Below are 11,972 nucleotides of genomic sequence, written 5' to 3' on the forward strand. Positions count from 1 at the left end.
GGAATCTCCTTCCTTAGAGGTTTTTAAGGTCAGGCTTGACAAAGCCCTGGCTGGGATGATTTAGTTGGGTTTGGTCCTGCTTTGAGCAGGGGGTTGGACTAGATGCCTCCTGAGGTCCCTGCCAACTCCAATATTTTACAATTCTATGATTCTATGAAAGAGAACTATTGACCCAAGTCAGTGGCAGATTAATGATTTTGCTGCCCTTAGGCCCTGATATAATTGCCGCTCCCGACAGCTGGCCCTATATGAACTTGTTTTAGTTTTTTTTAGTTTTAGTCTGTACAGTGTGATTTCGCTTATAGCGCGGGACCGCACATGGATCCAGAATGCCACGTTCAAGCAGGAGTCCGGTTTTATATCAAATATTTAGTTTTTATTTTATGTAGATACAATGAAAGAAATAGAAGTATTTGAGTAGTAAGTAATTACATTTGTTTACGCCTACACCTTTGAGTGGCAAACTTATTAATTAAATCTGTATAATCCAGAGAAGTTGTTAGATCCTTTTCAATTGTCAGGAGAGAAAGGGAGTTTAATTTTTCTTCACTGAGATTAGCCATCAAATAGTTTTTCACCCTTTTTAATGCCGAAAACGATCGTTCCGCTGAACAGTTTGTAGCAGGTGTGCAAACGAACGTTCGGAAGGCAATATCAAGATTTGGATATACTGAATGACTGATTAGATTTCGAAGAAGGCTGCAATATCTTAGAACTGACTTCTTTTCATTTTCAGGAATCTCAACACCTTCCAAATATGATCGAAAATGTAAACACTCATTCACGAATGATTCTTCTAAATCACCTTGGTAGCATAGCTGTAATTTTTTAGCATGAACTGTTATATCTGCTGTTGAAGTATTGGTAATGTTAGAGAGAAACTGAAATCTGCCATAAATTTCTTGATACGCATTACTTCTGTGTTTCACTTCAGAACATACAAGGTCTAGTATTGTTAAAAAGGTATCTACTTTCAATTTATCTCTACCACACATTTCCACTTCAACTTTGCGTGTCTCCTCAGCTTGCAGTTTACGCTTTCTTTTTCACTTTGTGTCAAATTCGTAGTCTTCAATTTCAGGTGGGTTTTTTTTAGGCTTTCCCTTCGTACATATCAAACACGTCCCCTATAGAGTTAATGTATCCTATTAGTGAGTTGTAGAGTTCTACAACTGTCTGTATATCAATATAAACATTGTCCAGTTTTTGGCTAGTTATATGAAATCTTTCCAAGAGTGAGCTCCAAAATCGAACCATAAAAGCTGCCTCAAGTCGATCGAGTTTTCGCTGCAGGCCTGCAGCTTCATTACACCTAACAGGTTTCTCAGTAGCATCTTCCTTTATTGTATCTAAAGCTTTAATTATAGCATTCCAGTTTTCACTCAAATTATGACAAGCTTCCACTCAAGATGACCAGCGAGTCTCAGAAAGTCTTTTTATTACTTTACTGCCTGGCTTCAAATTAGAGAGTAAAATCTCCCACCGGTGAGTAGAAGCAGAAAAAAATGAATAAAGATGTTGGAGAGTTGAGAAAAATCAAACATGCTTCTTGACAACTTTCTGCTGCACATACTCCAACCAGATTTAAAGAATGCGCAGAGCAAGGCACGTACACAGCATAAGGATTTATAGTCTTAATTCTTGCTTGCAAGCCACTATAGACACCGGACATGTTAGTGGCATTGTCGTACGACTGGCCACGGCAGTTTGCAATATCTAATCCATAACAATTCAAAGTTGAAAGTACAACATCAGCTAACTGTTCTGATTTGTGGCCAGTATTTGGTAAAAAACAAAGAAACCTCTCTACTGGTATGCCATCATCGTTTACCTATCTCAGTATAAAAGCCAACTGATCAACATGAGATATGTTGGGAATTGAGTCAACGCTTATTGAGAACTATTTGGTTTCTTTTACTTCTTTAATAATATTTGAGATCACATTTGAAGCCATCAATTTTATAAATTCATTACATGTATAGGATGAAAGATAAGATAAGTTATCTCGACCTTCATTTCCATAACATGCAACGTGACTTGCTAAAAATGGGTCGAATTCTGCGACAAGCTCAAGGGCCATTATGTAATTGCCATTATAAGGTGATCCAAATTTTTCCACCTTACCTCTAAATGCAAGTACTCTGCTTGAAAGTTTCTTTACCACTGCTACAATCCTCTTCAACACATTTCTCCAATGCATAATGTCTTCTTTCATTTGAAACTTTAAATTCATATCAATTCTTCCAGATATCTCGCTTCTCCTCACCATTGTAGGTACACACGTTTTATGTTCAGTCGAATTTTCTTGTTCATGTAGTCGAGCTGATATGTTTTTCCAGTCATGGTATCCACTCGTCGCCAGACTAGAGATCCCTCCGAATAATCGACATGGGGCACAAAACACGGCTCCTTTGCTCTCTGAATATACAAGATATTGCCATGGCTTTACTTCACCGTTTAAAAGATGTCATTCAAACACATTTTTGGTTAGAACACCAGTTTTATTAGTATATTGTCTTTTTGAGTTAATAAAATCACTATCGATATTTTGTTTAATACCTTGTGTTGATAAATACTCAATTGTAGCACTATTCAATATCCATTGGGCCAAGTCGTCACTTATGGTAGATATTCCAATGTCAGATTGAATTTCTGACCGCAGTCAGAATTTCTTCATTAGTTTTAATATGTATTTTATACACATCAATATTTTCAATATTTTCACTTTTTACTTCACTACTTCTTTCAACTTTTTTTCTGTCTCACTGTTGGCACTAACTGATACAACAAAAGAATCAATTTTGTGCATTTTTGCTATCATTTCATTTTCCCTTTCTTTCTTCTGTATAGCATTTTTTTTAACTGAGCACCACTTAATTTCCTCCTTCCGGTCATATTGTTAATTAACGCTTAGGATAGTCGCGACTCCAGACCCGAGTATGTTGTTTTCTAAATGGCGTCTCCGTCGCACTGTTTCAACACGCGCTGTCATGATTGGTAGTATCGTGGCATGCGATGCCGTGATTAAAAAAATTCTGGGCTGCTATTTTAAATTTGCCACCCGTGCAAATTTGCATTTAGGCCTAGGCCTTGTTGGCCCAGGCAATAATACGCCACTGACCCAAGTTCTCATTTCGTGATTTTATATTGTATCCATTTGTTTCCACCTCTCTCTCTTTTCTAGTTAACTCTCCTTTTTGCTTAACTTAACTGACTTTTGTTTCATTATTAATGCTCACAAGCACCACATGTAATAAATGAGTGGTGATTTAAGGCAAAACTGAGTGTGACATACTATAAGCGTCTTGTAACTCCCATATTCCTCATCTGTATATAATTGTGATATTGCATATAAAGCACGCCAGGCGAGGTGTCAGGGGAAAGATTATGATCAGCTAAAAGTCACTATTCTCTCTAAATACGGATGTTATTCGTGTATATGAAATTATGAGCCTTGTGTTTTATGGTTGGCACTAAAACTTGCTGTAAGGTGGGGAATCAGCCAGATAATATCAGCCAGATATTAGCTCCCCAGAGTCAACAGCAAGGAAAGTAACCGCATGTAATACTGTAAGCGTCTTGAAACTCCCATATTCCTCATCTGTATATAATTGTGATATTGCATATAAAGCACGCCAGGCGAGGTGTCAGGGGAAAGATTATGATCAGCTAAAAGTCACTATTCTCTCTAAATATGGATGTTATTAGTGTATATGAAATTATGAGACGTGTTTTATGGTTGGCACTAAAATGCGCTGTAGGTTGGGGAATCAGCCAGATATTAGCTCCCCAGGGACAACAGCAAGGAAAGTAACCAGCGTCCGGGCGGTGTGTGAAATAGCCCATCAGCAGCCAATGTCCAGCAAGGGAGCTACAGTTCAATGACTCACCTGCGTGAGGCCACACCAGGGGAACTGCTCAACCTTGCCTGGAGACTCAGCAGTGCCCCCAGACATGCCTGGACTTGTGTTCTCCCAGCACCTGGGACTGAGGGTACGAAACAGAACAAAGGGACCCCACACTTGGCCTTTCTCCTGCCCCCCCCCCTATGCTGAAAGCAACAAAGACACTCAGAAGACTGAAGCCTCCAACAGAGGGGACTGGCCCAAGTTTCAAGGGTGAAATCTGTGTGCTAGGAACTGCAATATCCAGTGGGGTGATAGAAACTGCTTAATCTAGGGGTTGCCCAGTCTAACAGGGTTTATATCACGTAACCTCCAACTTCTATAAGTGATGGGGCCATGGCCCTTGCCCCCCCTCATTCCGGTGCCCCGGCGTCCAAACCTGAAACCCTTTGAATCAGCAGCAACTTAGGAAAATGTTTGCCTGGAGTGCAGGGGACTGGACTAGATGACCTGTGAGGTCCCTTCTAGCCCTACACATCTAGGATTATCACTGGGTCATGCCCCCTTGGTGTCTCAGGTCAGGTCGACTGTCCTGATCGCTTGTGTCGTGGAGGGACGGAGGCAGAGAATTTGTCTTCTCAGCGCGACTTGATTGGCAGCAATAGTAAAGGGCGCCAGGAGAGAAGGTTGCCATGGGCCTGTTTAACTCTGTCTCCATTACTGTCTGGGTGTCAGGGACCTCAGGTCTTGAAAATCAGTCTACAGGGCCCTTAGGGACCAGCACATGCCTGTTAGAAAGTTATGATGTTATATGCGAGCCTATTTGAGTCTTACGGTTTGAATACTCTGTGTGCCTCAGTTTCCCTGTTTGTGCTGCACAATACCTAAGTGGTGGGAATCCGGGTGTGTGACTATGGCTGAGGCCCTCGAGGTCAGGTAAGGTGGCTCCAGTTGTCTGTATGTAAGCGATGGCCAGTGCCCTTCGTCACCTGAGACCCAGGAGGAGGATGCAACCAGGTGACACTTTGCCTGGAAAGGGAGACACAGACCAGGAGAAGGAGTAATGGGGATGTCATAGGTCAGGCCACTGGAAGCTGGGCAGTCTGCTGAGGGGGACTCGGAGAGATGGAAGTCCGGGATGTCCTTCCCGGTCCCCCCAAAGATGAATTTACTGAAAGTCACAGATTTTTTGCTAGCAAGTTCTGTTCTACAGTCTGTTCCTTCAAGAAATAAACCTTCTGTTTTACACGCTGTCTGAGAGTCACGGCTGACTGTGGAGTCGGGGTGCAGGGCCCTCTGACTTCCCCACAAAATCCTCCTTCACCTTGGGGGTTTTCACCATGACTAAAAAACTTGGGCTGTTCAGCTTAGAAAAAAGACCTCTAAGGGGGGATATGACAGAGGTCTATAAAATCATGTCTGGTGTGGAGAAAGTGAATAGAGAAATGTTATTTACTTTCTCACAATATGCAAAAACCTGAGGTTACCCAATGAAATTAATAGGCAGCAGATTCAATACAAACAAAAGGACATATTTTTTCCAGCAACACAAATGTAACCTGTGGAACTCATTGCAAGGGGAATGTAGGGATGGCTAAAAGTACAACTGCATTCAGAAAGGAACTAGACACATGCATAACTGGGGAAAAAAAACAAATAGATCAGTCCATGGAGGAGTGATCCAGCAATGGCTATTAGCCAATACAGTCAGGTATCTCTTACTGAATTGGAGAGGCAAAATAGTGACTGAGGATGTGGAAAAATCTGAAGTACTCAAAAGCTCCCTGACTGTTGCACTAGGCAACACAGTATGGGGAGGAGGTGAGCAGCCCTCAGTGGAGAAAGAACAGGCTAAGGACTATTTAGAAAAGCTGGACATGCACAACTCCATGGATCCAGACGTAATGCATCCAAGGGTGCTGAGGGAGTTGGCTGATGCGATCGCAGAGCCATTGGCTATTATCTATGAAAATGTGTTGTGATTGGGAGAGGTCCCAGAAGATTGGAAAAAGGCAAATATAGTGCCCATATTTAAAAAAGAGAAGGAAGAAAACCTGGGGAACTACAGACCAGTCAGCCTCACTTCAGTCCACAGCAAAATCCTGAAACAGGTCCTCAAGGAATCCATTTTGAAGCACTTGGAGGAGAGGAAGGTGGTCAGGAACAGTCAGCATGGATTCACCAAGGGCAAGTCATGCCTGAGTAACCTGATGGCCTTCTAAGATGAGATAACTGGCTCTGTGGATATAGGGAAAGTGCTAGATGTGATATATCTTGCCTTTAGCAAAGCTTTTGATAGGGTCTCCCACAGTATTCTTGCCACCAAGTTAAAGAAGTATGGATTGGATGAATGGACTATAAGGTGGATAGAAAGCAGTGACCCTGAGAGGGATTTAGGAGTTTGCATCTCTATGTGGAAGGTGCTGTAACAAAAATCAAGTGATTGGGTTCAATACTTGGGCGACTGGGTATAATTCTAGGGCCTGTGTTATACAGGAAGTCAGACTGTGCTTCCTTCTGGCCTTAAACATGTTTGCTGTGGGGTGGTGTGTTGGGGTCTGTGCTGCCCGAACCATGTACTGATGGGGTGGATCTCCAGGTCTAGGAGACCCATGATGGCACAGTGAAAGCCACCCCTGCTCGGGTTCTGGGATGTGCGGACGAGGGCCATGCAATCCCTGCGCTGTCTCCCTGAGGAGACTTGCTCCTGACTTCCATGCTGGCCCCAAAGTGTGCTCACTTTGCCACAGAGAAAATTAAGGAGCAAAGAAATAGGAGGAAATAGTTTTCATTAGACCCAAATTATGTTGGCGAGAGAGACCAGCTTTCAAGCTTACGTAGTGGAAGTACATAGTTAAAACACCCCTAGAGTTCAAATGAAATCCTGGCTTTAATTTCCAAGTCCCAAAGAATTTTCTGTAGCCTACTTTAGCTCAGCAGGAAGCTTCTGCTGCAGGATCAATAAAATACAGAAATAAAAGGGTCAGAGAAGGGCAACAAAGACAATTAAAGGTAGAGAACGGCTTCCATATGAGGAGAGACTAAAAAGACTTGGACCGTTCAGCTTAGAAAAGAGACCTCTAAGGGGGGATATGACAGAGGTCTATAAAATCATGATGGGTGCGGAGAAAGTGACTAGAGAAATGTTATTTACTTTTTCACACAATGCAAAAACCAGGGCAGCAGGTTTAATACAAAAAAGAGAACGTATTTTTTTATGGCACACAGAGCTAACCTATGGAACTCACTGCCAGGGGATGTTGTGATGGGAAAGGATTGAAAAAGCCTTAGATAAGTTGATGGGGGATAGGCCCATCAATGGCTATTAGCCACGCTGGTCAGGGATGCAAGTCCATGCTGCTGGTGTCCCAAAACCTCTGACCACCAGAAGCCGGGATAGGAAGACAGGGGATGGATAATATGATGATTGCATTGTTCTGCTCACTGTCGGAAGACAGAACACTGGGCTAGACGGACCATTTGTCTGACCCAGTTTATGCTATTTTTATGTTCCTCTGTGACATTTCTACTCCAACGCTCCAGGAAGGGAAGGTGGGAATAAAAGCAGAAACAGTTTCCCGCAGCATTTTTGTGGCACTAGCAGATGGTTACTCAAGACTCATCAAATTACTCTCAGTGGCAAAACAATCCGCTAGCAGGGTGTAAGATACAGCTAATCAAACACACAAGATTTTCCTCTCTCTATCTCCCATGGTCGGTGCATCACAGAGCACGTGCAAATAAGTCCCTCACCCAGTGCACCAGGCCACAGCACCCCCTGACCTCTCTCCCACTCTGTCAGCCCCACAAAGCCACCTGTGTAGGGAAGAGCGTGAGATCAGCCTGAGTAAGCCGGGCCCATCCACGCAAAATGATCCATAATGCAGCCAAATACAAGGTCCATTAGATGCAGGCCTTGGCTACGGAATGGGGGACTGAGGCCGGCAAAGCTGTGACCCTGAGAAGGATTCAGGAGTTCTCATATCTTTGTGGGGGGTGCCTTAGCCAAACACAAGTTATTGGGCTGAATACAGGGGTGACTAGCTGAAATTCTAGGGCCTGCTTAAACACTGAATCACCATGTTTGCCATGGGGTGGTTTGGGGGGGTGTTTGCTGCCCGAGCCATGGCCTCTTAGGGTGGATCTCCAGGTAAAGGAGTCCCATGATGACACAGTCAAAGCCACCCCTGCTCAGGTTCTGGGCTGTGCGGAGAAGGGCCATGAAATCTCTGTGCTTTCTCCCTGAGGAGACTTGCTCCTGACTTCCATGCTGGCCCCAAAATGTGCTCATTTGCCAATGAGGAAATTGAGGAGGAAAGAAACTCTCCCAAGGTGACACAGCAGGTCAGTGCCAGAAGGAACACTAGAGCTCCCGTCTCCCAATGTGCAGCACAGTGCACTTCCCATGGCTGTATAGCACGTCTCCCTTGGCTGCTGCTTTCCTTGGCCATTAAGAGTGCAGCTCGGATGCAGCTTGTCACAGAGGAGCACACACCGTGCTCTCGCTCTCACAAAGTGATTTTACCTTTGTGCTTTCTTGTTTTGTTGTTTCCCTTCAACTTAGAACAAGTCTCACTCAGTCTGGCTGTTTTCTGTGGCAGGGCGCTGTGGTGTTGCAGCCATGTATGCCCCAGGATATTAGAGAGACAAACTGGGGGAGGAAATAGCTTTCATTGGACCCAAATTCTGTTAACGAGAGAGACCAGCTTTCGACCTTACGCAGTGGAAGTACATAATAAAAATATCTCTATAGTTCCAATGAAAACTTGGGTTTAATTTCCAAGTCCCAGAGCATTTTCTGTGTCCTGCTTTAGCTCAGCAGGAAGCTTCTCCTGCACCACCGATGAAACCCATTGATCACCCATTTCAGGATCTTTTTTGTTGTCACCCCATAAACGATGGGGTTTAGCATGGGGGGAATGAACACATAGAGGTTGGCCAGGAGGTTGAGAATATAACCTGGGATGATGTGCCCAAACTGGTGTGCAAAATAGGAGAAAAAGGCCGGTGTGTAGAACATCAGTATGACACAGACGTGGGAGCCGCAGGTGCGGAGAGCCTTGAGCCGGGCGTCCTTGGAGGGGAGCAGGAAGACAGCCCTGAGGATCAGCCCATAAGACAAAGCAATGAGCACAGCATCCAACCCAATTACTAAAATAGCCATGGCTATACCATACCAGATGTTGACTGTGATGTCGTCGCAGGCCAGCCGGGCTATGGCCATGTAGTCACAATAGGTGTGAGGCAGGAGGTTAGTTCTGCAAAACTTCAGCTGCTTCACGAGAAAGGTGACAGGGAAAATGAAACAGAAACTTCTTGTGACAACTGCCAGCCCCATCTTCCCGATCACAGACTTGGTTAGTATGATGGTGTATCTCAGGGGGTCGCAGATGGCAACGTACCGATCAAACGCCATGGCCAGCAGAATGGCCGACTCGGCCATAAAACTGACATGGATGAAGAACATCTGGGTCAGGCAGGCAGCAAAAGAAATTTCCCCGGCTCTAAACCAGAATACAGCCAGCATCTTGGGCACTGCCGTGGTAGATAACAGCAGATCAGCAGCAGCCAGCATGGACACGAATAGATACATGGGCTCATGGAGGCTTTGTTCTGTTAGTATGATGACTAGTAGGAGAGTGTTCCCAAAAAGTGTCACAACGTTCATCAGACAGAAGGGGATGGAGATCCAGACCTGAGACTCCTCCGTACCCGGGATGCCGGTCAGGATGAAGGTCACGGGGACAAAAAAGGTGTCATTGTCACCTGGCATCATGCACCATCACTTGGATCTTCCAGGAACTAACAGCAAAAGAGACAATCAGTGAGAAGGCGAGTGTCGGCTAGGACTGGACTGCATTTGTTACAGTGTGACGGGTTCCCCCAGGGGGGGCCACATGGAACTGGGGTTTCTTTGAGCCCTCTGACCCACCAGTCTACGCTCCCTCTCACACTGTTGCAGACCTGCTCCCGATCTTACACTTACACCAGCATCCACACACGTAGGGACACACCCAGCTGCAGTTCCATGCAGGCTCACTGACCAGCCGCTGCTTGGGAACCAACAATAGAGAGGCTGCAGCCAAATTAACCACCAGCTTCCCAGATTCGTACCCCCCACTGGAGTGTAAACCCAAAATGTTACAGTCTTACCCTGAACAGAGAACTGTAGAGCGTAAGCTCATAGAATTCGCCCCCTCCCTGAATGTGGAAAGGAATATACACCAGCCTCTGCCAATGGAGCTATGATTTTCCCATGCACTTCATTCCAACTCACTAGTGTAGATAAAGCCAAAACAAGTCTATTATTTACCAAAAATAGATTGTAAGTGATTATAAGTGATACCAAGCAGATCAAAGCAGATTACCTAGCAAATAAAGAAAAATGCAACATAAGCTTCATCTAAAATCTTAAAATCTATTTTTTGTAGTTAATAAACTTGTTCTGTTATAATCTAAACCAGTGAGCTTTGACTGAAGTGCTTGGGGAAAGTCTCGGCTTGGTTACCCCAAGCGTGCATGGTTCTCTTCACATGGAGGGAGAGGCCGACGGGGTATTAAACACACACGCTGCCCAGATTTGACCAGGACAGGATGGTACTGCTCTGGGGACCTAGCCTGGAAAGCTGGTGGTTAAAGAGCCTGTGTCCAACTGCAGCTGGGTGTGTCTCTCCCTGTGTGAATGCTGGTCAAAGTGCAGGCGGGAGGACTTTGCAGCTTGTCCGAGCAGTACAGTGTGAGAGGCAGCCCAGGCTGGGGGGTCAGTGGGCTCAGTGGTACCCCAGTTCCAGATGGTACTCTGGGGGGAACTCGTCACAATCAGTATCAAAGCAGCCCTTATAATCGGTTGCTCCTGGATTATACAGTTTGGACATTTACGGCTATGCTGCCTGAAACCAGCTAATTTCTGCCAAATGGAACGGACCCAGTCCTGGGGTCCTGATTGATTTTCATGGAAGTGTTGCCTGAGTGAAGGCCTCGGGATTTGGGGTGCAGAATATTACAGGGCCTGAGGCGGTTTCCAATGAGGTTTACTCTGAACAGTAACCAAGAATGGCCCAGTCCAGCGCCCACTGAGTTCAACAGCAAGACCCCAGTGACTCCCCTGGGAGTGGATCAGGGTAACCCGGTGACCTCTTCCCAACACCCAACCTCAGCGCAGTCACAGGAGCGTATCTCAGTGCCCCGGCTCCCGTCCTGCCCCTGCAGTCAGAGTTACACACCCCCATTCTAGCCAACCCAGCGCAAACATTTCCTAGGTTTCATGTGTTTCCATTTGCCCCTTCACAGGTTCAATCCATGCAAACGACTCACCAGGCTCCGGCCCCAGTTGGGGAGGAATGTCTGCCTGTGTCCAGGTCGGGGAGCTGCAGGCGGCAGGGAATCTGCACTGACCGGGGCTGAGGTACAGGGATATTTATACTGCTGCCCTGGGAATCCCAGGGGGGCTCAGAGCCAGCACGGAGCCCCAGGGACCTGCCTCTGTGCCTGGCTCAGGTGGTGAAGATCAGCAGAGAATTAACCCTTTCCTCCTCTCACTTGTTTAATCTGATCATTTCTCCTTTTCTACATTATTTAGAAAGGTCCTTGTGACACTGAGGCCCCCAACAAAGAGTTCCCTCTTCCTTGCAAACAGCTCTCATCTCAGCCCTGACAAACTCACTACACCACATACAAGTCTTATGGAATATCAGCCCTTGAGGAGTAGCATGTAAGGTGTGTGCAGAAAGCTTGTAACTTCTCAAGCTTCATAACCATTGCAAAAGGCATGTCTGGGTAATAGTTAGGGAGTAACATATTGCTATTGACAGTGAGCTTTATGGACCAGGAGGGCGTCGTCACCCCACGCTGGTTAGCTGGGGATGTAATGCCAGGCTCAGTTTTCCAGCCACTCTCTGTCCGGAGAGGATCAATAGAAAACCATCAGAGACAACTTCAAATAATCAACACCACTTAGAGAGTAAATGAAGGAACATTACAGCAGACAGGATTGACCTGCCTATGAACAGAGACAAAAGACTTTCAGGATAACACAGAGTGGGGAGAGACCCTCTGGATCCTTTCGTTGGCGAGCCATCTTGTGGGGCTGGGAAGTTCTCATGAAAAATTGGTTCCTGGTTCTTGTGA

The 11,972-nt window shown here is 45.4% G+C and overlaps 1 protein-coding gene across 1 annotated transcript; it reads right to left on the reverse strand.

Moving 5' to 3' along the window:
* Window positions 1-709: 709 nt before the first annotated feature.
* Window positions 710-9,618, reverse strand: LOC120389893 (olfactory receptor 52B2-like). The gene is made up of 2 exons (XM_039512068.1): window positions 8,707-9,618; window positions 710-748 (listed from the first exon to the last, which is right to left on the reverse strand). Exons 1-2 carry the CDS (start codon window positions 9,616-9,618, stop codon window positions 710-712), a joined length of 951 nt encoding a protein of 316 aa, XP_039368002.1.
* Window positions 9,619-11,972: the final 2,354 nt, after the last annotated feature.

Source organism: Mauremys reevesii, linkage group 1 (genome assembly GCF_016161935.1).
Source record: "Mauremys reevesii isolate NIE-2019 linkage group 1, ASM1616193v1, whole genome shotgun sequence".
Classification (NCBI taxonomy): domain Eukaryota; kingdom Metazoa; phylum Chordata; order Testudines; family Geoemydidae; genus Mauremys; species Mauremys reevesii.

Bases quoted from the DNA above. Each gene is read 5' to 3' on its own strand.
- LOC120389893 (XM_039512068.1), bottom strand. From the start codon at position 9,618: ATGCCAGGTGACAATGACACCTTTTTTGTCCCCGTGACCTTCATCCTG. The intron at 749-8,706 runs GTGATCAATGGG...CATATTTGGAAG, and splicing joins CAAAAAAGATCCTGAAATGG to GTGTTGAGATTCCTGAAAAT.